We start from the raw sequence: 27,195 nt of genomic DNA on the forward strand, positions 1-27,195 counted from the left end.
GTGTTATACTTCAGTGATTTCTGGACCCACATGCAAACACAAAACAAAGGCAGGTCAGCGCAGTGATGATATTCAATAAAGAAAACAGGCTTGTAGATATTCCGGCTCGTAGACAGGCAGGCAGATGCAGAACTGGATGTAAAACAGGTCATCCAAACCGAGTAGAACTGAACAGGAGGCAGAAGCATGAGGTAACACAGGGGAACTGAATAGACGAACTGACAAAAACTGAGGGAACTACAGAGACTCATATGGGAGGTAAGGGTAATTGGGAGCAGGTGAAACACATCAGGGCGGGGCAGACAATCACAGAAGCTGGAGAAAAAAAGCAAAGACAGCAAGTAAAACAGACGGGCAGGGAAGTAATTTCAAGGTAAAACAGGAAACACAAACAGAATCAGCGCAGAAAGTCACTCCAGGGGCAGATCATGACAGCAGATACAGGCTCCCCCTGCTCTCGAACCTCAGGTCTAGAGTGATGCAAGCAGAGGCGCAGCTGGCAACTGCTTGGGGTTCCAGGCTGTCAGGGGCCCCCAGGAGCTGACAAACTTTACTCCACAGTAATGTGGAGCAATGGGCAACTTGCAATGACATCTCAGATGCAGTTATTTTTCAGTCTTTGTATCAATATTTTGAAAATTAAAAGGTTTTTTATGTTATGTTTTAAATTTTACTAATGTGAACATTTGGATTACAAAAAAGTTTTGATTTCATACATTTTTTGTCAGATTGTCAGATTATTTATTACATAATTGTGATGAATGCTGATTGGAGGGGCCCCCAGCCATTTTTTGCCTAGGCCCCCAATAACATCTAGAATCGCCACTGGATGAAGGACCAGTCCAGATAAAATTCAAATCAGTGATCACTAAATAAATCAGATGAAATCAAAATTCCTCCCATGGGTATGATAATGACAAATATAAACACTGTACATCTAAAGGTTTTCATCACTGCTCTTTAAGAGCTGCAGTCAAGACCATTTTAGTCTAGTTCAAATCAACTCCGATCCAAAGAATTAGACAAAAATCCTTATTAGCAGAGATACAATCTATCACATTTTTTTGTTTTATAACAGGATTTTGATTAACAAGACTGCAGCCTAATGAGCGGTGCTGGGAAGCTGTACTGAAGCGGTTCTTTGAGCTAAGCGCTAATGTCGGCTAACAGGCTCACAGTGACAATGCTACCCTGCTGATGTTCAGCAGGTAGACCGATAATGTTTATTTTTCTATCTATATCTCTTTATCCGAACCAAATTAAGCCTCCTCTCTTCAGGAATCGATCGCAGCACACTTGAAGCTGTAAAAGTGCTTTCTTCTCTAATGAGGAGCTTTCTCATGTTGGATGTCGGTGAGGGTGAGGCTGTAGGCATTAGTGAGCGGGTGGGGATGGTGGAGCTTTTTAATGTCCTGTGAGACACAGTGCTTCAAGGAGCTTTGCCAAAACAAACTATGTTTTGTCATGTTCACTCTTAAAAAGCAATTAAATGCAGGAGATGAGAGCAGAGGCTGTGCCCTGTGGATGAATGATGACTCACCACCTTGTCATTATTGCTAAAGGACAAATTTTCCACATTTGTTGTCTAATTTTTCTTCTGTGGCAGCAACGTCTACATGATGAAGTACTGTCTTGCTAGCCCACAATGATACATACATTTTTTATCCACGGATTTGATATTTATGGTTTACTGAGCCTGCTTTTTAAATAAACAGTAGAAACTTCTTCACTGGCTTATCTAATACTATGATGACATAAGCTAAGATCACATAAGATAACAGGACTTTACAAGGGATTTCACATAGTGACACACACAGAGAATTATCATGCAACTCTGCGGTTCCTCTCACATAACGGTTGAGAAAAAGACAACCTTATCTCGATGTTTTGGTTTTCCAGCTTGCAAACTGCAACCAGTGACTATAAAGATGGATGACGCATCCCCACTTCCTCCTACTGTATAAAAAAAATGAAGCCAAAATGTGGAGGAAAGGAGCGCTGCCATCTTGCACTGGACACCGTTTGGAGCCAGAGTCAACAGGTGGAGTGATGGAGGTCCAGCCCATACACCTGTTCAATCCCATCGCAAGTCAATCACAGCTGTCAATCATGACGACACACTCCCGTTTCATAGTATCAAATAATGAATTAAAACCAAACTTGAAAATAAACATCTGAACCTCCATCTGCGTGATAAGAACTGCCTGAAACGTCAGAAACCATCTTTGAGAAAAATGTATTTTGGAGGGGGTGGAGTTCATGACCTACACTGCAGCCAGCCACTAGGGGAGCGATCGAGACGTCTTCGCTTCACCTTTTTGGGGGTAGCTGCTGTTGGCTAAAATATTAGCAGCTTTAAAGGTCTAAAATCGCACCATACTCTTCCTGCTTAGCAAAGTTAGCGACTAGCTGGAGAATGTAATGAAGCATTTAGCGGCTAAAGAGCCACATATCCCCTTCAGGTGTTGGAGATAAAAGAGAGCTAATCCAAACCCAGATCCAAATGAATGGTAATATTGCTCTGTGTCTGGAATATAACTAAGCAACTGTTGGCCATGACAAGTTTGTAAGGAGACAATTGTTGTTTACAGCTTGTTTGGCTTTCTCTAAAGTGGCTTTAAATTTGAAAAATATGCTGGTTGTATTTTTAGCAGGGAATTAGAGTAGATCAACACCACTTGTTTAGCATAATGTCTAGATATATAGCTACAGGCAGTAGCCTGTTATCTTAGATTAGCATGAAGACATGGAAATGGAGAAACATAACACAATCTGCCCACCAGCATCTCTCAAATTCACTGAGTGTCTCGTTAGTTTTAATCTGTACAATAATCAATGCGTCAAAATGACAATTTGCCATTTTATCAGAGGGTTGTGTGCTGGACTACTTCTTCGCTGGGATTAGTAGATTCCTGGGGTCTCTGCCATCTCCTGATATTTCACTGTACAAAACTTTTTACTCCCCTGACTTTTATCCCCCTGATTGATATAGTCAGGTCTTTTAAAAAAAACTTAATTATTATTGTACAAAACAAGCTGCAGTCTACTCATGCTGTCAGGTCCAATGCAGTACTCTTGACAGTATCGTCATCATTTTCGTCCTAACACAATCTGACACCTGTTAGTTTCCTGTTGTGTGACATCATGACAAAAACAAGGCTGAAGGTTGAATATTGCTCCTCATTTTCCCGCTTTACTAAAAGCTTAACACAAATATCTTTTGAATCTTTTTATTTCTGAACTGGTCGTGGTTATGCTACTGTCACGGCAGGTTTGTTAATATTGTCTAACAACTTCACCATCCTCTCATCAGTTGACTGAACAGCAATTACCATATTTATTTTTAAATTGCTTTATAACCAAACAATAATATAACTGAAGCTGTGCAGAGTATCTGACAGGAGGAAGTGAACTGCTCACAGCTGCTTGTTCAGATTACTTCCACCTTTGATGACAACAAAAACTCTGATGAGAAAAGAATGAGTCTTTTATAGGAGGTTAGAATGTCCCATAACATTATTACTGGACAGAGATAACAAATGGCCATCTGCACTAATGCAAGAGCAGATCCAACCATGGTAAATCTTTAATGTGATCCATCATTAAATAGACCAGACCCTCCTGGAGACAAGTGGTTGTCCTTGTACTGATGGCATGCTAATTTGATGATGGATAATGATAGTAATATGCATTCATTCTGTGAATTCCACTTTCAGCTGAAACTAAATGTAAACTATATACTAAGTGTGACTAATTATGGAGCTAATACAAGTTTCTTTCAACTTTTCTCCTTTTGTATTTTTCTTATAATGTCCCTTCACTGTTGGGGAGTAGTGAACTACATGTAAATAAACTACATTTTGCAGTATCTTGCTGGTAGTTTGGCTCCATTCATGTGTGCATAGTGATTCAAGTTTTGAAGTTCAAGTTTTTTTTGCCATTTTTGTTTAGTTAAGTAATAAAACTACAAACAAGTTTGAGCCAGCCCCACCCCCACTGTGAAAACATACCCAGGCAATGCATTTATCAGGCAGTCCCCACCACACACCTGACCTTTGTGTATTGCTTGTGCAAAAGCTAAGAGCGGATGTTGCTCAATGGTCACACAGCGACAACTCCTGAATCTCAGCCTGAGGAAGAAGAATCACCATGTTAATCCTCAATAAGTTATTGTTTACAAAACCAAAAGGTATTTTAGTTGTTTGGGTTATGTTATGACCTGTGAACAATTAGGTAATTTTGCAATAAACTCATAAACTCAAACTGAGTGGCATTTTTTTGCTGTCATGTGACTCTTTTGTTCTATCACATGTACATTCTTAATTTAATCAAGTAATTTGATCTACTTTTTCTAAGTAGCTTTAGTAAACTAAACTAGATTTCTCTCTTGTAGCTTTGCTGTAGTCCATCTTCTATCTATATATCTATCTATGTATCTATCTATCTATAGATAGATAGATATTGTGAAATTGAAAAAGGTTGAAGAGACAAAGGTGATGCTTCTATTTTTGTCCTGACTTCTTTTCCTTCATCCTTCCATATACAGGTAATAGCCCTTAAACAATGGCTCTGTTCCCACAATAATTACTTGCTGTAAAGAAAAGCACAGAGAGGTAACACTGGCCTGCACTGGAACAATGGGCAAAGAAAAACAGACTCTTCCATAAAGTCAGCTACAGTTGCCAAGTTGTTTTTTCAAAGTGGACTGATGAATAGAAAGGGGAAACTGAGACATTGTGTTCAGGTCCTTGTTATTCTGCTCACACATTAAATGAAGTATTGTTATGATACCTCTATTTAATTGCTGCAAAACCAACATCTGCTTCACTCTGGATTCTTCTCCAGCATTAGTGTGATTGATGCAGCCTGTGTGAGATATGGTGTTTGTGGATGTGTGGTCGCAAGCACACTTGGTGCTGCACTTTTCATTTGAATCCAGAGAAAGTAATTACATTCATTGTTATTCAGAGTTGAATACTTCCTGTGAGTCTTGGGTCTGGTATCAAGAGCACATTCCTGACATCTCAGATCTGTCTTGGCCTCATACCTACAGTGTATCTTGCCTCAGAATGAATGTAATCTGTGTTGGGTGAATTGTTGAGAACAAATTAAAAAATCTCCACAAATTGTAAACATATAGACCAAATTAAAATCCCACAATGCACCTTATTTAAAAGGATATTCACTATTTCGGTGCAGAACACCAACATCAATCAATCAAACAGAAAATGTTTGGGAACCACTGATATATTTCTTGAGCATTAAAGGAGTTATTTCTAAGTTTTCCTATTGCTACATAGCTAATGTGAGCATTAGCAACTGTTTACTTACCAGTCTAAAAGAAATGTTTTACTCCTTTACTCACCAACAGCTGTCTCCAGTCATGGAAAAAAACACCAATGTTAACTCTTGTCTCTATCACGTCTTCTACTGAACTTAGCATGCTAACCAGCTAGCCCCGGCTAATCTTGTCACTTTAGTGACTCACTGCAGCCTCCAGTCTGCCCTGAAGATGTAGCACTGCTCAAAAGGAGTATTATAATTTCCCGTATTATAAAGACAATGATTACTGAAGCACATGTCAACCAGCAATCACCACCACTTGCTCCTGGCAAGAGACCATGTTCGGTAGCAGGAAAACGTACAAATAGCCCCTTTAAAAACAACCGTCACGTGAAAATGTCATCATTACTATCAATTACTGACATGTCAAAGTGAACTAATTAACTCTTACTGTTTGTTTAGACAGAATTTTGAAGTGGGCATGAGTGCATGTAAAGTCAACGGGAAGACGTGAATGCAATTTGTCAGTCTGGCTCTTTCAGCCATGACAAGGAGGGAGACGCACCATTTTAAAGATCAACATGATTAGTTTATTTAATAGAAGTCAATGAAATATATTGGTAACGAAGAATCACAAATCATGGAGTAACTGCTGAAAACACATAAAATACACAAAGAATAACAAAAAGAAACCAAGGCTGCAACATCACCAACCAACAGGGTGCCTGCAGAGAGAGGGAGAGAGAGCGAGCATGAGTAACAGCACCTAGAATTTATAGGCTGGTGAACACGGGGCCCAGGTGTCACCAGAAGGCACTGATGACCATGCTGCAGGTAGCAAGATGAATAGAAACTGCCACACAAACAACAACAGGGGTCGCCACACCCGTCCCACTGGGTCCCAACAGGATCACAGAAAATAATAAAACATAACAAACATTCTGAGGACTCCCAAACTTACCACTCCGCCCCCACACCAACCAAGTAGCTGAAAAGACGCATTTAAGAGGGAGGGCAGGAACAGAAGAAACAAGATGGAATTTACACAGAATTAACAACAACGGACACTATTTAGCCCAGAGGAGCGTGAGAAGGAGCATCTGCTATAACATATCCTTTACCCTTAATGTGTCTGATATCATATGATACAAAGTCCACCACATATGGCGTTGGTTTGGAAACCGTAACAAGATGAGAAACGTTAACAACTAGGGAACCACAACCAGAACCGATTTAAACCTCAAACTGTTGGAGCACCCAATTAAGGGCCAGCCCTGCCTTTTCTATGGTTGAATAATTAAGTTAGCACACAACTCAGATTAGTTCAAGACGTTAGCTGTAGGTAGCAAAATACAGTTATACAATACTAGTTCTTTCCGGTTTGTTTATGAGTCTCTCTCCTTTTTCACCTCTGGGACAAGAGATAAAAGTACATTTTTTTGTTGAATCATTTTGTGCAGACTCAGTTAGTGCCACCTAGACTACTTTGTGTTCACTCACTTCTTTCCACTGACTTTGCATGGAATCATGCCTCATATAAAAACTGGCTCTACATTCAACCTGAACACCAGCGTCACCACAGCTGTAAAAAAAAACAATATTATGTTCTTTACTTTATCAAATAACTTCCATCTATACATGAGATTACTTATCATTGTATGACATATGGGTGCATTTATGCTGAAAAATGCATGAGCAGCAGCATCATACAATCTTTGCACGTACGAACACCCCCGTAGCATCATTGTAAGTGATTGTAAGTCTCTGCAGTTTGACACCTAAGCACTACTGGAGAGCAGTACACAGGCAGCCAGTGAAGCCCTGAACATAAGCACATGTGAGAGTGCAAGTACAAAGTACAAAGAGTGTTACCATTAGCATATAATTTACGACACTGTCAATAGTATGATCCCAGGGCTAAGATATTTGACCTTACTGTTAACTTCAAGAGCACCTCTGCTCAAGGAGGACTCTTGAAATACAGATCTTCTATCCTCTCTACATTTAATTATCATAGCATTACTCTGTTCAGCACTAAATCTTTTGTGAGTGCCGACTCCATATTGAGAGACACAGATACAGAGATACTGTAGATGGGCTCTGCAGGCAGAACACGTCATCTGAATACAGTTACAAAGATGAGATTATGAAACCACCGTCACCAGCAGCTGTTTTACACGCATCTAACTGGCCCAGCTATTAAAACGACTGGAGAGATACCCCGCCCCGGATAATCCTAAACGATATGAAAGAGTCGTTTAACCCTTCAGTTCTTAACCTGGGGGTCATGAGATTATTTTGAATAAACACATTTTTTAAGAGTATTTTTTCCAGTAACTCTGCCGTACCAATGTTATAATAAAGTCATTTTCAAACACTTTTGCGTGAGTAAAACAAATGAGTGTGTGAATCTGGGAGGGAGACGTTGTCTCCTCCAGCTGCAGTGGCAGTGACCGTGGCACAAAGCAGTGGCAGGTGCTAAATGAGCGAACTGCTGCAAAGTGTCTGATTATGGAGCGGTGTCTTCTCCAAAAAAGCCTTCCAGCTCAAAATGCAGAACAAAAAGAGATAAATGAAGGTGAGTCAATGTTACACTGTTAAGTTAAACTGAAAAACGTAAGGTGCTGGCAGCTCTGACAGATTTGGCCTCCGACAAAGGTCACAAGGTCAGAAATGCAAGCTTTGTCCACGTCTGGTAGTTTTCATATGTGATAGTTAAACCCTGGGATGAATTGAGAAGTGTGTGTTTGCAGCAGAGGGTCACTCAATCTTCCACTGCTAAGAAGTCTTTGGCCCATGCGCTAACACGTGCTGAGCTCCGTGTGTGCGACTGTGTAAACTGCAGTGCTAACAGGGCGGGGCACCGAAGGGAAGCGGGTCACTGCAGTGTGTTTCAAGGGTGAAATCAAAAGTGAGATGTTTACGAACTTTATTTTAATTATTTGGGGCAGTTACGACTCAAAAAGGTTGAGAATCGCTGGTTTAACCTGCATGTTTTGAAAGTCAAATTATAAGTAGATGTTAAGTGATTCTTCCAGTATAAATCATATTAAAAATGAGAAACACATGGAAACACAATGTGCAAAGTGTAGGCCTATACGTTTTAAGATGAGCTCAGAGAAACTTTCCTCCTTCAGAAGAAGAATGTGAAAACAACCTTCTAGTGTCAAACTCTGCACAGTGAAGCTCAGACGTCCAGTTAAAGAAACAATAAGCAAAATACATTTTCAAGTGGAGGAGGACTTTAATAATTAAACAAAATGCTTTAGCCAAAATACTGTAGATGATTAGCTGTAATGTGATCAGTCCCAGATCTCTTATTGTTAGCCAGCCTTCCTGTTGCCTAAAAGGTAAGATTGGAACGCTAAGATTATTCACAGAGAGTAGCAACTTCTCAATTGACCTCAGAGGTTAAATTTGACATTTTTAAGCAAATGTACAGTGGATGGATATTACTTATTTTGTCCTTGGTCCTTCTTCTTTTCCTCTGGTTTCATTACTGCTTTCTCTTGTCGGGTCTGACCTTCGGATTCAAGTGGATTCAACTAAGATGACAAACTGAATCAACCTTCAGCTACAGAGAGAGAAGTTGTTGATGTCAAAATAATCATAATAATAATAAATTCGCTCTCATGTAATGCGAATATCATAATTTACAGATCACATTGAGGGAATTTAACCCAAACTGACTCAAAATGAACAAACCACTCACTGTGGCTGCATTATTCTAATGTCCAACAAATGTTGAGTGTAAATATGTGAAGAAAACGATTTGCAATAGAATTAGACCACAACTCTATTGAAGAACATCTGTGCATATTCAACAGCATCCTTTCCAAGTTTCCATGATAACAAACAAGAATCTCCAGAGCAGGATTATCTATCATCAGGCAGCCGTGTCTCCACGAGAAAAATGCTTCTAAAATGATTAGATTAGTTCCATTATGAATAATATTCCCCCGTGCCTTACTCAAGTTATTCAAGTGGTTTAATGACTGAGGATCTTCTGTTAGCCTCCAAATTAATTCATTCCCACTCTTCCTGGATTTGAGCGCAACATTACTAAAAGTCACTTCTTCCTCCGTTTGCAGCGGGAGAGGAAATCACTCTGTTTGTGGCTGACAGGCTCATAAATGAGTTTAGATTCACCTGGTCTGAGAGGCTTTCGTGGATAAGATTTAATGCACTCAATGTAGTTGTTACACAGTGGGAAGAAACCTTAATTGACCCCTTTTCAAAAACTATTTCCCATCTGTCTTCATGGTTTAACTGAACTTTGCCATGAAAGACACAATTTATGGAAGTATTCAGACAATGTTTGACTATTTGAAACTAAGGATATTTTTCTGTGATGTCTACCTGGCACTATCTGAGCTGGCCGACTTGTTAAACCCACCCATCTGACGAACCAAAAACTCATTATGCGACGGATATGCCAAAGTTTCAATCTACAAAAAGCTCCTTTATACTCTCTGTGGGTGTAATTCATCCACAGTCTGTTCTGATGGTGTGTGTGGGTTCAAGGGATATTTGTACTCGCTGTCACAGGCTTTTATAATGTTTGCTTTCATCACAGGCTGCTTATTATCCACAAGAAAGACCTTCGGTAGAGCTTCATCCAGTGTCTGAGGAGAAAATCTATGCAGATCAATATTATTTACTCATCACAGTGCTCTGCACGACATTGATTTTAGCTTTTATTTTCATTTCCTGCACTAGAACAGAGGTTGTTTGTGTTTATGTGTGGCTACATGTTTACACATTTCATTCACTCTCGGTGATTAAACACACTTGCAGTTTATTATGTACACAAAATGAAGTAAAGGCTCATAAATAACTCAAAAATATTACTAAATCAATCAAATAATATTATCACTAGTTATATCATTAAAATAATGTACATATTCTCCAGTAATTTGGTAAAACAAAACAAACTTTTTATTCCTTTTCCACCTATTGGACAATACAACAAATGAATACTTCACACTATAGGCTACCTAATTTATTGTACTCCCTTTTTTTCTCTCTCACTGGATCATTTATTTATCTTTAACATCCTTTATTCATTATTTCATTTATTTATTGATCTATTTTTTGCACCCATTCCCCTAAGCTAACTAGCTAACTGCCCTGGTGATTGGTGTGTAGCAGTTAGCTAACTGCCCTGCTAAGTTAGCTATAACCGTTACCACTATTTTGTGCTTTGACGTTATGAAAACAGACATTAAATTGCACATGTACAAAATGTCAAGCTGTCTGTAAAGGCTGGTGCTCCATAGTCCCCTCAGTTACTTTGACTTTCTATCAGTTGTTTTTCGCAAGGAAAAATTGAAAAAACAGCTTCATGCTTTTTTTGAAAACTCATTGGACTAAAGCAAGAGTCTACAGCTTTATATTTGTTTTTGCACTCTGTGTAATGATTTAACAAGCAGTATTATTTATGAAGTTCTTCTCTTGTGTCTGAGAACCTTTTATGTCAGTTTCAGGCTCCAAAGTTCATAGACCAAAGTTAAAGAAATATAAATTATAGACCACATTGACAGTTTTAGGTAACAGCTTTCATTCAGTGATGCAAACTTTGCTCCATACTTCGTCTAGAAAAATCAGTAGCCTACTATATTTTGTTGGTTCATATTACAGTAAATCCCCCACTGACGCAGACTGAAATAAACAGCTTCTGAGGGTGAAATCAGTTTCTAATCACGCAGCAAACAAGTGAAGCTCATTCCTTAACTTTCCCCTCATCATGCACATCTGAATAATTTCAACACACATTCATCTTCTCCTTCATTAACACTTCATTTTGGTAGTTATAGATTTGACATATGCTTTAAATCAATATGCAATCAAGATGGTCATACACGGCTACTGTCAAGATTCAGTCCTCAGTCAGGCGGTGCGTTTATATACCGGAGGAAATATTTTCCTTCTCCTGATTATTCCGTTTGAATCTACGGAGGCGTTTCCAATCATGGAAATGAAGTGCATCAATGATGTGGTGATGCCCTCTATTTGAAAAGTCCCCCAGTTGAGTTATGAAAGAAATTTAGCATTTTCAAAAGCCCTGCTAAACACTCATATGCAGCCTATAACAGTGCGGCGCAGGTGTGTGGTGTTATGTCTGGAGCAGACAGTCTGCCTCCAAAAGAGTTAAGTGAAGTCAAAGTGATCATTTCAGAGTCTCTGCTCGTGCTATTGAATATTCATTTGATTATAGGGCACTAAGTGTCATATTCAGATCTGGACCCAGGTTCTTCAGTGCGAGCGCTTTACTTGTTTTGAGCCGCTGGGGTGTTTTGATGGTCAGCCTCTTCAGTCTGAAAGTAGATCAGATAACAGCAAGATATTTTCAAATTGTTTATATTGTATTATAAATGAATCTGTCAAAAAATATTATGTTAGTTTCACAAATCTCCCATGACTCCATGACAGTTGAAGGTTGACAGATTCGGCACAGCTTATCTCTGCACAGGCACTGGAATGTGTGTAATTTTTTTTAACTAAATAGCTGTTAATACTGTTGGTGTCTTGCCATCGGCTCTTTCAAATGTCATAAATAGCTGTTTAATTGCTTCCATGTTTTTCTTTACTTAAATTTCATCATCCTTTTTACTGTTTTTTTGTCAAAATAGATCCAAATAAGAAACACTGCTCTCATGAGAGCTTCTCCTCTGATGTGTACTTCGCAGTCATTTGTCTAATTGGCGCCGGCACTGTTAAAAGAGAAACTTGTTTAAAGACATTAAGATATTTGTAAGTTTGAGCAGAGCTGGATTTTAGATCACGTTTGCTGTAACTTTGCTTTGAGAACCCTTAAACTCTCGGTCCTGGTTAATTTGGCGACACCCTTGATTAATACTACATGCAAGCCAACACTCCTTGAGCAGCCCCTGTGTTATCTCTCTGTCTGCTTACAGGGCAGCCAAACAAACTTCATAAGAGTCAAGTCAATAATAATTGTAACTGCAATCAGATTTCATGCTGTATTGTATAATCCAAAGTACAAAGTGCTAGTAAAGCAATCCATTGTTGTTTTCCGTGTCATTGTTCAGCGACAGTACCTGCACTTTGATCTGACGTGATGGAATGACCATCATGACATTCGCACATTCACTACTAAATTTCCAGTAGCCATTTGGTTATGGTAAAATAGCCAGCTATTGACACACCGTGTTCCCCCCTTTGAAAATTAGGGGATGATAGCACCATTACCACCCACTGCACCCATGGCAGCAGCAGTAGTAGGAAATGTTGTGTTAGCATTAGCAGTAGGCTAACTCAGTACAGCACTTAGACAGTACAGTGAACAGTAGACTCTGATGCTTCTGTAACACTGGATTACATACTGCATCATTTCCTGCAAATGCCTCATGCAGGCACAGGCAACTTGAATCCTGAGTAGGAAAATGTTACTAGCACTAAAAACTGAGATTTAAAGAGAAAACACAATGTAAACATGTTGAACTGCTATTTCTGAAAACATGCTGACCACCATGGGCATATGTATGCATATGGACAGTATGTACACGTCCCTACTAATATTTGAGTGAATTTCTTCGCATTATGTTTGGATTGAATTCATTAGATAATTATGATCTGCTCTCCCAGAGGCTACGTCTCCAAGACAACCAATTTAGGCATGGTAGCATCTGATTACTGACAGAAGCTGAAGAAGCATGGGCAAAAATGTTAGAATTTCAGATGACTGCCTTTGCTCCACATTTTGTACTTATCATACCACCAGAAAAGAGACGTCAGGGGCTTTTTCACCATCCTGAGCATCAGTAATAGGCAGTAAACTAAGCAGCCTGTAGCCACACTGATTTAAAATGAAAACCTGGTAGCTACCTTACATCACTACATTATTAGATTGTTAATACTGATGCATCACTGGATTAGCAGCATTTTACTGTTGTAGCTGGTCAAGGTGGAGCTACTTATAACTGTAAAATCAAGAGGAAAAGAGGAACTTTAGGACTACTGAATATAAAGAGGGTGATGTTGGATACAGAAAATATATATATATTTTTCTCTCTTTCTCATTAGCAAGTAATTTTCTGAAGTTTACTTTCCTTTAATCTTCGATCTGCTGTTTACAGTTTTTATTTAAATATAAATTGGGATTCAACATTAAAAAGGTTTTGTTTTAGAGGTGTGGTGCGCTTGTTGTGTCCCTACCAATGTTGAGACCATTAATAAAATATAAAAAACGAGGTTTTGATTTCATGAAAATGTTTGACAGCTGAAAGAACAGGAGGATGTTGAACTCCTTGGAAGTAAAAGGTCACATTTTCATCTCCAACTCACAGCTGAAGGTGACATTAAAACTTCTTCAGAGTGTTTTCCCTCTTCAGCACGTTAGCAGTGTAAATCATGTTTACTTGCAACAATGGTTCAGCTTATCCCTTTTTCCCCTTCTGTCTACTGCACCAAGCAACTGAGAGGCTCAATCAAACACACTCCAATTACAGCAAAGACAGACAATTAATTGTTCCAATAATCTGGTTTAATTGCTTTCTAATTAGCAGACAGTTATATTTTGCTCATGGCAGAGACAGTGAGTCTTGCTGATGTGTGTGTGTGTGTGTGTGTGTGTGTGTGTGTGTGTGTGTGTGTGTGTGTGTGTGTGTGTTTAGGGGTGTGTGTCAGAGAGCTTGGGGACATAACTGATGAGACTGTCAGCTCAGATAATAATAATAATGGTAAAGGTTTATCAACAACATGTGAGGGCTTCATACATACCCGAGACTGGAGTGCACACATGGACTTTGACAACTTCAGCTGCATGCACTCCTCTTTGCAGGGCTGCCACTGAATTCTGCTGACTCAGTGGCAATTTTCCAGATGAATGCTCAGACTGTGAGCAATGAGCCAGTGTGACAGGTAGGAACACCCCACCACCACCACCACCGCCATAACCACCGCCCGCCACCACCACCATCTTACAGAGCGATACAACCATCTCGTACACGATCTGCCGCCTTGATCCGAGTACGACCGCGGATGATAAAGGCAGCTAATCAGTAACAGGCTGCATCGTCTGTCTGAGTGACATTTTTAGTGGCCTATTCAGATTTTGAACTTTGTAAGTTTCAAAACGTCTGAACTAACTGGCAAAATGTATCATCCCTCCAGGTTGTATTTCAAACAGCGCAGTGTGTCGTATTCACTCATCTGCACAGTTAGTGTCGTTCATAAGGCCTTCAAGTGTGGAAAATGGGCTTTTAAAAAGCTGCAGTGTTCCCGCCACAGGGGGCATGACTGAGCCACTGGCCCATTGCGGTGCGTATTTGCAATTAGAACTGAAACAGTTTGATTGGAAAAAAAAAAGTGATCAGCAACATTTTTGATAATCATATTTTAATTCTGGTATTTAACGTAAGGATTTGTTGTTTTCTCTGTTTACGTCTTTGTAAATCAAATATCTGTGTGTTTAGGGTGTTGGTTAGAAAAATAAACAATTATAATTTGAGGATTTGGGATTTGGGAAATTCAAATTCAAATTACCACAAACAAACTGCTCACTGCTGTTACTGTTACACAGTGACCTGCTTTTCAGTTGGTAATCCAACTCTGCTAGCAGACCGTAGAACGTCCAAAAAACACATGCCACTTCGAGTATGTTCACATTAAGGTGAATCGTCGATGCACACTTTTTTCTCCATTTCAACTCTGTCCCGACTTCATCAGCATTTTTTTCTTTTTTCCAAAATTGCCTTTAGTGTGTAAATCTGAAAACACCAGCTCGTGTTTCAGTGTGCACTGGGTTAATGGAGGTTTTTGCAAAACGATGATGTAAGCCAGACCTCTGAGGGTTGGGGGCTGTGTGCTAGCAAAGTTAAGAAGACATTGTTCAGTTGCCTCTAACTTTCTCTTTGATTGTTCATTTTAAATGCTAATATAGCTGAATACACAGCAGAGCTACTGTCATTGACCTGGACCACACAGAGCAGGATGAGGTGTAATGGGCTCTCACTCTGCAAAGTAACTGTCTCAGTCTGTAGACGACATCACGAACATAAAATAATGATTTGGTCGGCTGGGCTGTTTGTCCAAGATGTTTGGCAACCATAAAGAGGAAGAAGAGATTTATCTTGTTTTCATGTTCAGGTGTTTCACTGGGAACACGGGCCCCTGCAAAATAGTCATTGTACAAAATATTCAATGACAACAACAAAAACAACATGGAAACACTGAGACAAATAGTTTTCACATGCACATTAGAATCAGAGAGCTCAGTGTAGATGTACTCAAACCGTCTGCCAATCGAGGTTTCGTCTACTTACACCCAGCAGACAGAGCAAGCCTGGACTTATCTTTCTGTCCATTTCAGACAGTAACTTTAATATTCACCTGCTTTCACTTATTTACCTGCAGTACAAACTGTATCTCTGCTTGGTTGCACGTAGTTTCTCTGAGCTTCTCTGAGCTCTTTTACTGGAACTAGTAGACTGCGGTGTAATGGAGGGGTCGATGAGAGTGATGAGACTCAACAATAAAGTCTGTGTCTGGGATGAAGAACGATCAGCTAGAATGAAACTAAAAGCTGTGCAGAGCTGCAGATCTGGGTGCTGATGTTAAGTGGGTGCAGCAGTAAGAGCAATGAGTTGTACATTAGGAAGTCATTTAACTCACAGGTTTAAAAAAAAAAAAAAAAATGCAGATTTCTTTAATGATAGCTTCCCCTTGTGAACTAGTGAATCATTCTCCCACATTGTGTCAGAGCAGTTGGTTTATAGGGATATCATGTTAGAAATAAAATTGCCTTCAGTTCCAGCGTTCCCATTTGTCCAATCAGTCCAATCACTTTTTAAAAGCTGGAATTCAGTGTGATGATGTGTCATTATAACACTAGACCCTGATAGGATGACCTCTTTTCACATTTTTATAAAAACCACAATTTAATGTTTATTACTCATTTCCGCAGGCGTCCACTCTCGTTGTACAACATTCAATGAAAAGCATCATGTATTTTGGCATTAAACAGTCTGTTATGCTCCATTAAATACGCAGCAGAGGAGCCTTTCAGAAAGAGACTGACATCTTTGTGCTCGGCCAGAGGAGTCTCACTCCTCAGTCGTCTGCACCGTACAGGGTGAATCCAGAACTCTTCCAACGTTCTCTGCTGGATTGAAAGTTGACATGAGTCAAGTAAACCGAAGACCAAAACCACAATCTAACCTTAACAAGAGCGCAGAGACAGAACTGTGGATCTGAATCCTAGTTCTCTGTAGCACTTTCACATTCATTCATTCAAAAAATATGTTGACTCTGCACATTGAAAAATGAAGCTAACTGTGTAACCAGTGTGTTAAAAAGTGACGCCAGGGGGTCCTGACCAAACATCTGTATGTTAGGTTGGGTATTGTTAAAAAATTTGTGCTGTGTGTATTGTCAGCTCTAGACACCTGACACAGGCCGGGTGCAGCCGTAAAACCACAACAGCTCTTCTTCTTCTGGTGTCTTTTTTTTGGCAGTTGGCGAACTACCATCACGATCTAGTGTGAGCGTTCTTAACGTGAGTAAACAACGCTTACGTTCACGTTCATTAGTTCACCAAAAAATGAGATCGTTCAATGAACTTCGCTCAATTACTGTGTTCATGCACAACACTAACCACCAGCATTATTTGACCTTGGTCCGAGCATGCTGCATGCTTATTGGCCCACTCACGCTGATGAGATTTACTCATTTACTCCTCAGATATTGAAATTTGTGTTGTGTTGTGAGTGTTTCATCCTTGATAGTATAAAATCAATTTCGTCAGTCAACAAATGTATGGAAGTTCGATACCCAGTCCTATCAGTATGTGATGAGTTGGGAATGAGAGCGTGTGTCGGCTTGGCAGGATGTTTTCAACCACAGGATTTGGTCAGATTTCAGCAAGTCACAGCTGCTGATGCTGAATAACACCCTGAACATTGCCTCCTATTGGACTCATAGATTAAAATAATGGTGGAGCTGTCATTTAATTACAGAAAATGCTTATGGAGCCACAAAGTTGGGATGAGACCGGCTGACCAAGTGTTTGGGTTTTTGAAAAGGTCAAGAGGAGAATACATTTACAGACACTTTGACAAACAGGGACTCATTAAATTACCGTTGTGTCTTTAATTATCTATCAAAACCTTCAGGGGAAAATGACACATGGCCACACTGATTAAAGGAGTAGGTCTGTCCCTTTCTTTGTCCCTGCTTGTTCACTTACCTTCTGTCTCTGTCTCCAAGTTCTGAGATGACAGACTGTTCTGAGAGGAAACTATTACCTGAGCTTGCATACCATAATTTGCCCTGCATTCAGCTGATTTTCACTCATGTCACGTACTAATGAAGCCTGTCAAATCAATCAATAAAACAATTCTCCATGTGCTTGTGACTGAATGAAAATGCCAGGTGTACTGATTGCATTGGATCATATTATTTTCAATTACTGAAAACTGGAAATAGAAGCAATCTTGCAAAAATGATATTAATTAATCAAAAAACAATAAACTGTTCAATATCAATGCAGAAACAGGTCAGAGTAGAAACATGTTGGAGCCAGGCAGATGTTATTTTTTTTACAGACAAACAGCAGAGAGATGTGTTTGCATCAGTTTTTCTTAACCTCTTGTTTGGGTTGCTTAAAAGCCACCAGGCCAAAGCTAAACCTGTGATGATGATGCTGCTGCTAAGCAACAGCAAACGGTACATCGCTCTGGAAATGGGTCTGATCTTTTCTAATGGCTAGCAGGTTTGAGTCACATCAGCAGGCTGATGGACGAGCCTCTGGCCCCACACTGAAACTGTGATTGCACATGCTGGGACATGTGGACATGTGTCATGTGGCTACATGGCATTGTCAAAAATGTCCTGTATGTGTAAGCAAGCGGTGAAAACTGGAGACTGTTTTATAGCCATGCTAACACCTCTATGAGGATGTACATATGCCCAGTGGTGCTTTGAGATAAATGTCAGCATGCTAACATGCTCACAATGATAATGCTAACATACTGATACTAAGGAGGTTTAGTGTTTACCATGTTCATCTTATTTTTGCTTGTTATCATGCTAACGTTTGCTAATTTGTGCCACGTACAAAGTGCAACAGAGGCTGATGGGAATGTCATTAGTTTTGCAGGTATTTAGTTATCAACCAAAGTTTTGGACAAATAAAAATTTTGACTTGATGATGGTGTGAGAGGAAAAGTCAAAGAATCACCAAGTTATTTTGTGGTGATCATGAATATCTACCAGGGTTGTTGGGACCTCACCAAAGTCATTAGGATTCATCCTCTGAGGACCGAGGGCCATGACTATTTACCTAGATGTTTTTTGGCCTCCGGATATGGTAGAACTATTCATATTATTCAGAACTATTTATACTGTTTTTCTCCAGGGGAAGCAATTTACTGACAAAATTGCTTGCATTCAGACATACCCAGTCATTAAAATAGAGTCAATGCAGTCCAAAAAAACCCAAAAAACAAATAGACAAAAAACAAAGCATACTTAAACTGCACCTCAAGTTGCTAAAATCCCCAAGTTTCCATGAAATTAACAAAGACATGGCCTTGGTGTCATCAGTGGTAACTCAGGCCCTGGATCCTTCCTCACACATGGGCAGCCATGATGAACTGACACTTCATATTAGCACAAAATGAGACTCACTATGTCCTTGGGAACAGAACCAAGGACCAAAATTTGCCGTTCCCTATCACTACTAATAAACAGTAGAAGGTAAATCTGGTGGCTGTAGTAATTATGACGGGAGTACAGAAGGAAGTTAGGGGCTGTAGTATAAATGTCCCATGTTAGGAAGTGGTTGGGGTGGATGGATGGGTCGACAAAGCACAGGACTTTGACACAGGACAGTAGTGTTTGTTTCCTGTGTGAAGCCGATAATCAACATAGTATCTTTTAAATAAGCTATTTGTAAGTTTTGCCCATCTCCTCATGTTCCGACTCACTGTCTTGTAAACGCACTGAAGCTCTTGTCAAGCCACAATCACTACCACCACTGAGAAAAACTTAGGAATAGCCTCTTTGTTCATGATCATTCTCCAATCTTTACCACGTTTATTATTGTAACCGTGACGACACAGGTCCTCTAACCTTAAGGACGTATTTATTCTAACTCCTACACTTAAGTAGTTTTTGTGCCTAAACCTAAACAAACCATGACCATTCCACAATGTAAACCACATGTTTATTGTTGTTACCATGACAACACAGGTCTGGTATGCCTGCCACTGTTACACTCTTATGGGTCACATCTGAGTGGAGGGCCTACATGGTCCTTTAGGTTGGAGGATTGGAGTTTTATACCACATAGATTTGTCTCTTAGTAAAGCATAAAGAATAAGAAGAATAAATATTTCCCTCAGTCGTCTTGGAAGGAGCATTATAAATAAACATGTTGATATCTGTGTTCCTCAACAGGAAGTGATCTCTTAAGCCAGACAATTCTGTGAATCTTGAAAGGCTGTTTGCTCACAGTGTATTTCCCCATTAAAAACAGTGCAGGAAATGGATAAACACCAGATCAGACTGTTAGTACTTCTAGGGAGTAAGCACATGACTCAGATGTGACAGATGAGATATGTCAGCAGGCTGGTGCAGGCAGTCCTGTGTCCTGGAGGTTGAATGTTTCTGAATAAGTGGTAAAATAAGATGTAGCCAAAGGTGCCTGGTGCAGGCACTGTGGTTAATGTTTGGTAATTTTTTGGAGCCCCTGCGGGACAGTTGGAAATAGGATCAGAATGGGAGGGAAAATATATCAGCAGGTATGATGAGCCTGGCTTCAATCATGTTCATTTAAATCAGCCAAGAAAAAAACAACCTGGAGGAAACTGAAAGCTTCAGGAACAAACCTGTTTCGTTGTACAGGAGGTGCACAACTGCTTTACTTCATTAAAGATGAAGTAAAATTAGTCTGGGAGGATAAAACGCCTTCGTGAACTGATGCCCTGTGTAAGAAGTGATAATTAATGATTTTCAAAGATACTTGGCAAAAAGCCAAACAGACTGTGGCAGCCAACTGCTGGTTTCTGATGCGTTTAGATGACGTGACAAAAACATTATTATGCAATTTTGCATTGACTGTAAAATCAAATCTACTATCAGCCTTCCTATTGAAGATCTCCCCACACAAGTGGAGCCACAAAACACCTAACACATGTATACACACTGTATAGATAGGTCAGTGTGTCCATCAGCACGATGTGTCATGAACCTCTTCCTGCTCGGGTGTGTTTTTAGAAAACTAAAGCACAACTGTCCAATAGAATCTTGTTCTTTCTTGTTTTATTTACTTAGAGGAATAGTTCAACATTTTAAGAAATGCATCTTCCTGCTGAGAATTAGAGAAGAAGGTTGGTAACAGTCTCAATGTTTGCCTGTTTAAAATTAAGCCAGGATATGGTTAGTTTAGTTTAGCCTAGAGACTCTGTCCAAAGCACCGGTTAAACTCACTAATCAACACATTATGTATTGGGTTTGTTGAATCCACACAAAAATGACAAGTTATTTTACAGCTATATTGGCTCTGTTCATGAGTAAAGTCTTTGTTGCTCTGGTAATGTCTCTGTGACAACCAAACTCCAGGAAGCTGCTGCACCTGCACAGGAAATAGCTCAGCACACAACACCCTGAAACATCTAGTGGTTTTCTTTGTAATTAATAAAAAAGATATTATATGTTTGCTGTTTTCCTGTGTTTCCAGTCTTTATATTGAGGCAGGCTAACAGGTCCCAGGTCTTGCAGCCATATGTTTAACAGACAGATATCAGAACAGTAACAATATTCTGAGCAGGAAAACAGATTAGTTTTAAATATTATTATATATGTGCCTCTGACTTTCCTTCAGGTCTCATCGTGGGATCCTTGACGGTCTGCTGGCTGCCCAACCAGATTCGTCGCCTCATGATGGCCGCCATACCCAAGTCGCGCTGGTCAACTCCCTACTTCAGGAGCTACGTCAAACTTCACCCTGTGGCTGACACCTTCTTCTACCTCAGCTCTGTCATCAACCCTTTCCTTTATAACCTGTCGTCCAGACAGTTCAGGGAGGTCTTTGTCCAGGTCCTTCGGTGCCACCTCACCATCGAACACGTGAACAAGCGCACCTTGCAGAAGACCAACGCTGCCTCAGCGCGTTCCCTCCGGCCCCTGCTGATAAAGTCATTTCGTCGAAGCGGCGCAAAACGCACCACCCTCCCACAGGAGAAAGCTCCTCCCACTTTTACAACCTTTCAGAGTGACTCGGGAGTGGCTTCAAATACCCAGACATCCCTCAGCCTCATTGAAGAGTCACACACAGTCAAAATAAAGACAGACGAACCGTCAGAGAGTGAAATATAATGTGCTGTACAATTTAATGCAACACAGTAAACAGTAAAAACAAACATGGAGGAAACTGCTTGATTCAAGGACATCTGTGCTCTGCCGTTAGAAACAAATAGAGAGATATTCCTTATACACAGTAAACACAGTACAAAGTGTTAAGTCAGGGATAGATCACACTCAGCTGACACGTCGGCACAATAGAAAGCATAATGGCACAACTCACATTAAAGTGATAGTTTGGGTTATTTGATGTGGGGTTGTGTGAGGTACTTATCTATTTATTAGAGAAGCAGCAGGAGCTCCGGTGCAGAAGCTGAGTGATGAGCTGTTGTGGACGGGGCCATCAGCAAAAATGTGTTTTAGCCACTTTAAAGAATTCCCACAGAAAAAAAAAGATCAGTATCAGTTTAAGTTTTATTTTTGAATATTTTCACCACTTTATCTCCATCAAACAGCCTTTCACTTTAGAACTACAGCTGTGAACCGTTTGAACTAACGTATCACTACGCACAACCTCACACAACCCCGCGCCAAATACCCAGAACCACCACTTTAACTATGTGAATGTGATATTACTATCAAGCCAGAAAATTATTTTACAAAAACTCAACGATTCAGTTAAGCATGAAGACCCCACAGTTTGAGTTAACGTTGAAGGGAAACAATGGCGTTTTTTGACCACTAGAGATGCCGTGGAGCGTTGTTTGGATGTGCAGGTCCTTGTGATCTCCGCATATATGTTCAAATTGCAAACTGAATTTGAATTCAAATTTAATTCATGTATCGTCTCATCTTCAAGCATGTTGCAAAATATACACTCACAGAAACAGTGAACGTGTGTAAGTATATTATAGAACATCTCCTACTCGACAATATTGCACATGAGGACGCATATACACACTCATATACACACTGATATACACACTCATGAACTTGATGGTGACACATTATGCTTTCCTGTTGACTGCAGAGGGTGGAAGTGTGAATGCATGGTGCATGGATGACTTCAGGAACAGCTGGTCCCAAAGAGACTTTTCCCTTTACACATTCATTATAAAATGAGCGGCTATAAAATGGTTAATATAATTAAATGAGCCTCATAAACCTCAGAAACCTCTCTCTGTATTATCAGAATGTGACCCTCTAGGTCCAATTAACTTGGAAACGTCAAGAAGAGAAGTAAATAAGAAAATAGCTTCGGCGAGACAGCAGGAATTCACCATGGGCCAAAAAATGAGTGAGTCAGAGTGAGTCTGAATTATTTATATGCAAACAGTGCACAACTTTCATTGGAATGAACTATTCTGTGCCTTGAGTGAATAACCAATTATTTCCCGATGAAGGAGATTTCCCCATGTACACGAGGTTGATACTTATATAATAAAGTAGTAGTAGTGTCCTGCATGTTGTTGTCAGAGAGTTTATGTATTAGATACTCAAGACCTCTTAATTAAACAACAAAATATGTTGTTTGTCCATGCCACTAGGGGCTATGTCACTATAATGTAAACATGTATTGTTCTGCGGCACTGGCTGAAACTGTTGCCGTGATCCTTTAGAGGACAGTCTCATATACAATAAGCATAATGGCTGACAGGACGGCAGGGACACGTTCATGTTCACATGTCTGTTGGACCTCAAGGATACACACAATACCTTTTTGTGAGACACACTGAATGTAAACATAACTGTTTATTTACAGGCAAACGCCACAGGATACCTTTAAGGTTCGGTTCTGTCCAAAGAAATGCTCAAATCTGCAGGAAACCCATTTTTCATATTTTAACTTTAACCACGGCAAAAGCAAGTGACTCTTACAATTAGATTTTGAGTAATAACATTACCTCCTGTCATAAAGGATAACTTCAGATATCCTTTCAGTGTCGTATAGTCTCTCTCTAAAGTGACCGCAGGGCAAAACTCCCAAAAAGCTGGCGTGGTCCATCAGTCACTGACAGCCACTCTCCGTGTCCCTTTCAATGCAATGCGAAAAAAGGTTTCTGTGTATTTCAGCATGCTCTTGTAGCTCTATGTACAATATCTGTGAGCCGACCGCAACAGCTGTTACAGAATAAGCAGAGAAAAGTTTCAGGGTAAAACAGGATGTTTTTTTTATGGCTTCCACAGCTGGTTATTGCAGAGCTGTCACTCTGATGAAATTATGTTGTACCTGTGAGAGGCTTGAGGGCTGCATCCTACTTCATCCGCTCCCTTGCTCCATGACTGCACACCTTTGTTTCCGGACTCATTAAACAACATCATTGTCATACATATCATACATGAGTCTTATTCAGTTCATAAATATACTGCAAACCTGGCGATTGTTAATCATGGACTTATTTAATCTGGAGATCTTTTCCTAAGGCTGGGAGAATGAGTGATGAATCTGGTCTTACTTTTTCTTTCCTGCCACATGCCTCATTTGACCTTGCAGTGTAAATAAATAAAGACAAACGAGGATGAGCCACCTGCTGTCCAATAAATAGCTAGAAGCGGTGTCATCTGTCCTCCACCTCACCTTACCCCCGCTCCACTTGCAGCAGCAGATGCAGTTTTTTTTTTTGATGATGAAACTTCCCAGTGCTGCGTGGTGTTTGAACTTTGGAGGCAAGCTGCGACAGAAAGCGGGGGGGGGGGGGGGGGGGAGTGAAGAAAACAAATACTGTACACAGCTTCCACGCGCCTTAGAGAATATACATTTTGAAGTATGTACTGTACATCTCAGCTTACACAGTTCTGGTTCATGTCTTCTCCGCTGTCGGCAGCAGAGCATTTTTTTTTTTTTTTAAATGCACATCTTAACTCAGGTAATGAAGGTCTGTCAGCACAGGGCGGAGGACAGCAGGAGGAGGACGCAGAGAGTAAACGCAGGGAGCCGTGGCGGGGTCAGGGCGATGGCAGCGGACGGTTGTGGTCGTTTCTTCTGGCGCGGTCCGTTACACAGCGGTGTGTTGCAGCAGGTGATGCACACTGAGTTGAGCTTGCCGGTGCAGAACTGCTGGTAGCCGGAAGAAGCGATGAGACAAGCTCCTGATGAGGCGCAGGACTTGCGGTAGTGTATCCCTGAAGTGGGACGGAAACAGATGCATTAGGCTCGTAATGAGAGGATTAGAGTGTGTGTGTGTGTGTTTGTGTGTGTGTGTTAGAGAGATAGAGACAGAAAAGGAACAAAGAGAGAAACACTAAGATGGGTGCTTATAACGATAAATAAGATGTATTATCATTAAGGGGATTTTAGTTCAAAGGGAAACCTGACTTTCAACATCTCTTTAATACTGGGCTAATGCTCCTAATACAGCCACATCATTACACTTAGCTGTCTTCTGCATACAACACTGTTTTCAGCAGATATGCACATGCTGTAGTTGTCAGTATCAGTGTTAGCATTCAGTGCAGTATAATTAGTGCATGAATGAGGAAAAACACAGCCCTTACTTCTCACCCTGTAACTCTTTCAGTGGCTCGACTTCCCTCTTCGCTTCGAGCCAACAATGCTGAGCAGCAGCACAGTGAGATAGAGTGTGGACTGTGAAACTGAGACGTGAGAAGTGAGAATGCCACTCTGAGAACCAGTGGACTAGCAGAAACACACACACACACACACACACACACACACACAGTACATTAGGTGGTTATTCATACGAGCCAGACAAACCAAGAACCTGAGGAGTTGCAGGGAGAAGCTGATGCAGCAGTGTGAAACACAAAGCAGCAGTCGATCAACCTGCAGCAGCACCTCCCCAGTGATACACACTGATCCACCCTGCAGCAGAACAAGTAGTGGGGTTGATGGTTTGGTTTCCTTTAATACCATTTAAACACTCAACCATGAAGCGTTTATCTCCTGCTATATGTTTTACTGGCCACACAGAGAACACACAGGCTTAAGAGTACATGTAAAGGAAGGAAACATAAGATTAATGTCGCCATCAAATCTGAGTTCTTCCCAGTCTTAAGGTGTGAAACTGTTTGAATGCTGGCATTTTACTTCAGAAGAAGTGGGACATTAGCTCGAGAAAGTGTTTGCGGCGCTGTTTGATCTGGACTAAAGCACCAGACACCTGCGCAGCTGATCGTACGACCTTTTCAGATCAGAGCGTTTTAACTTGTCAAAGCAGGGAAAGGTAAGGTGAAATCAGTAACATTAGAGATGGCTGCGTTTCATTTCGGTGAAACAGATCCAGGACTCACTCACAGATGTGGTTTACGAGGACACTTTATGGGATGGAGCCTGTTTACAGTCTTTTTCACAGCAGACTGTCAAACACAGGTGAGTGTAGTGGTAGTGTACATGCTAACGCAGTAACCTACATGGAATCTCATTACATTTAGGTTTTTATGTAATTAGTTACAAGTCAAAACGACTGTCCTACAGTATAAGGAGGTACAGTAAGAGAGGAACATTCAAACTACTGTGTCTTTTGCCTTCAACTGAGTTTGTCTACCACCAAGTCTGAGGCCACGGCTCTCTGCCGGAAAACTGTGGATTGCTCTCTTCAGGTTGGGATGGAGTTTCTGCCCCAAGAGTTTAAGTATCTCTGGGTTGTGTTCATGAGTGAGGGCAGGATGCAGCGGGAGACTGACAGGCAGATAGGTGCAGCATCGGCAGTAAAGTGGGTGTTATACCGGGCTGCTGTGGGGAGGAGGGAACTGAGCCGGAAGGCAAAGCTCTCTATTACCAGTCGATCTTTGTTCCGACCCTCACCTATGGTCATGAGCTCTGGGTGGTGACCGAAAGAATTATATTGCAGATACAAGCGGCTGAAATGAGTTTCCACTGTAGAGTGGCTGGGCTCACTGTTATAGATAGGGTGAGGAGCTCTGACATCTGGAGGGAGCTCGGAGTAGAGCCGCTACCAGGAACTTTATTTGTGTAAAAGTGCAGATACGTCTGGTCTGGGGACGCCTGGGGATCCCTCAGGAGGAGCAGAGGAATGTTGTTGGGGGCAGGTTACGTCTGGACCGGTTTGCTGGACTTCCTGCCACAGCGACTCAACCTCAGAGAAGCAGCAGAAAATGGAAGGATGGATGAACAGTTACAGGTATCTGCCACACACTCATGGTTCTCCTACACATGTCTACATTTTGCTTGATTAAGTCCTCTCTCTCATACTGACCACGACTGATCAACATCTGTCGTTACTCTTCTCGGTTTAATTGTATGAGAATGTTTTCAAGCAGATAGTTTGACTTGTCATGGCAGGAAGCGCACAGGTGTAACTAATCACATTCATAACTAAGTGTAAATGCATCCAAGTGTGCCAGTGTGAAGGTCCTGGCATTGTTCATGCTGCGGGTACACTTGACTGAGCTGAGCCTTCATTAAGGTTATTAGCTCTGTTCTCTCTATTTCATCTGTTTCTCATTCTTATCGTAAGTACATGAAGTTTGATGGCCCCCTGTAGTCCTTCCAGAGCTTCAGCTTCACCCTCGACAGACGTCTAATCAGCCAGAATAACTTAAAACACCTCTGTAGGGAAGCAGTTAAGGCTTTTTAATTATATCAGCCGAGGAGCATTAAGTGACCAATCAGGATGAAGTAAAATTTAATTTTCTTCATCGTTACATTTAGAAGTGTCAGGCTAT

At 40.6% G+C, this 27,195-nt stretch overlaps 2 protein-coding genes across 2 annotated transcripts in view; one reads left to right on the plus strand and one right to left on the minus strand.

Moving 5' to 3' along the window:
* The window catches only part of gpr39 (G protein-coupled receptor 39), a 35,272-nt gene extending 12,259 nt beyond the window's left edge, over positions 1–23,013 (plus strand). The window contains exon 2 of the mRNA XM_056389495.1: positions 21,131–23,013. Coding sequence (XP_056245470.1) covers positions 21,131–21,624 — 494 coding nt within the window. The 3' untranslated portion in view covers positions 21,625–23,013. The remainder of the gene's footprint in view (positions 1–21,130) is intronic.
* LOC130177602 (ly6/PLAUR domain-containing protein 1-like) overlaps positions 21,615–27,195 on the minus strand; it is a 36,010-nt gene continuing 30,429 nt past the window's right edge. The window contains exon 3 of the mRNA XM_056389496.1: positions 21,615–24,672. Coding sequence (XP_056245471.1) covers positions 24,431–24,672 — 242 coding nt within the window. The 3' untranslated portion in view covers positions 21,615–24,430. The remainder of the gene's footprint in view (positions 24,673–27,195) is intronic.

Source organism: Seriola aureovittata, chromosome 11, assembly GCF_021018895.1.
Source record: "Seriola aureovittata isolate HTS-2021-v1 ecotype China chromosome 11, ASM2101889v1, whole genome shotgun sequence".
Classification (NCBI taxonomy): Eukaryota; Metazoa; Chordata; class Actinopteri; order Carangiformes; family Carangidae; genus Seriola; species Seriola aureovittata.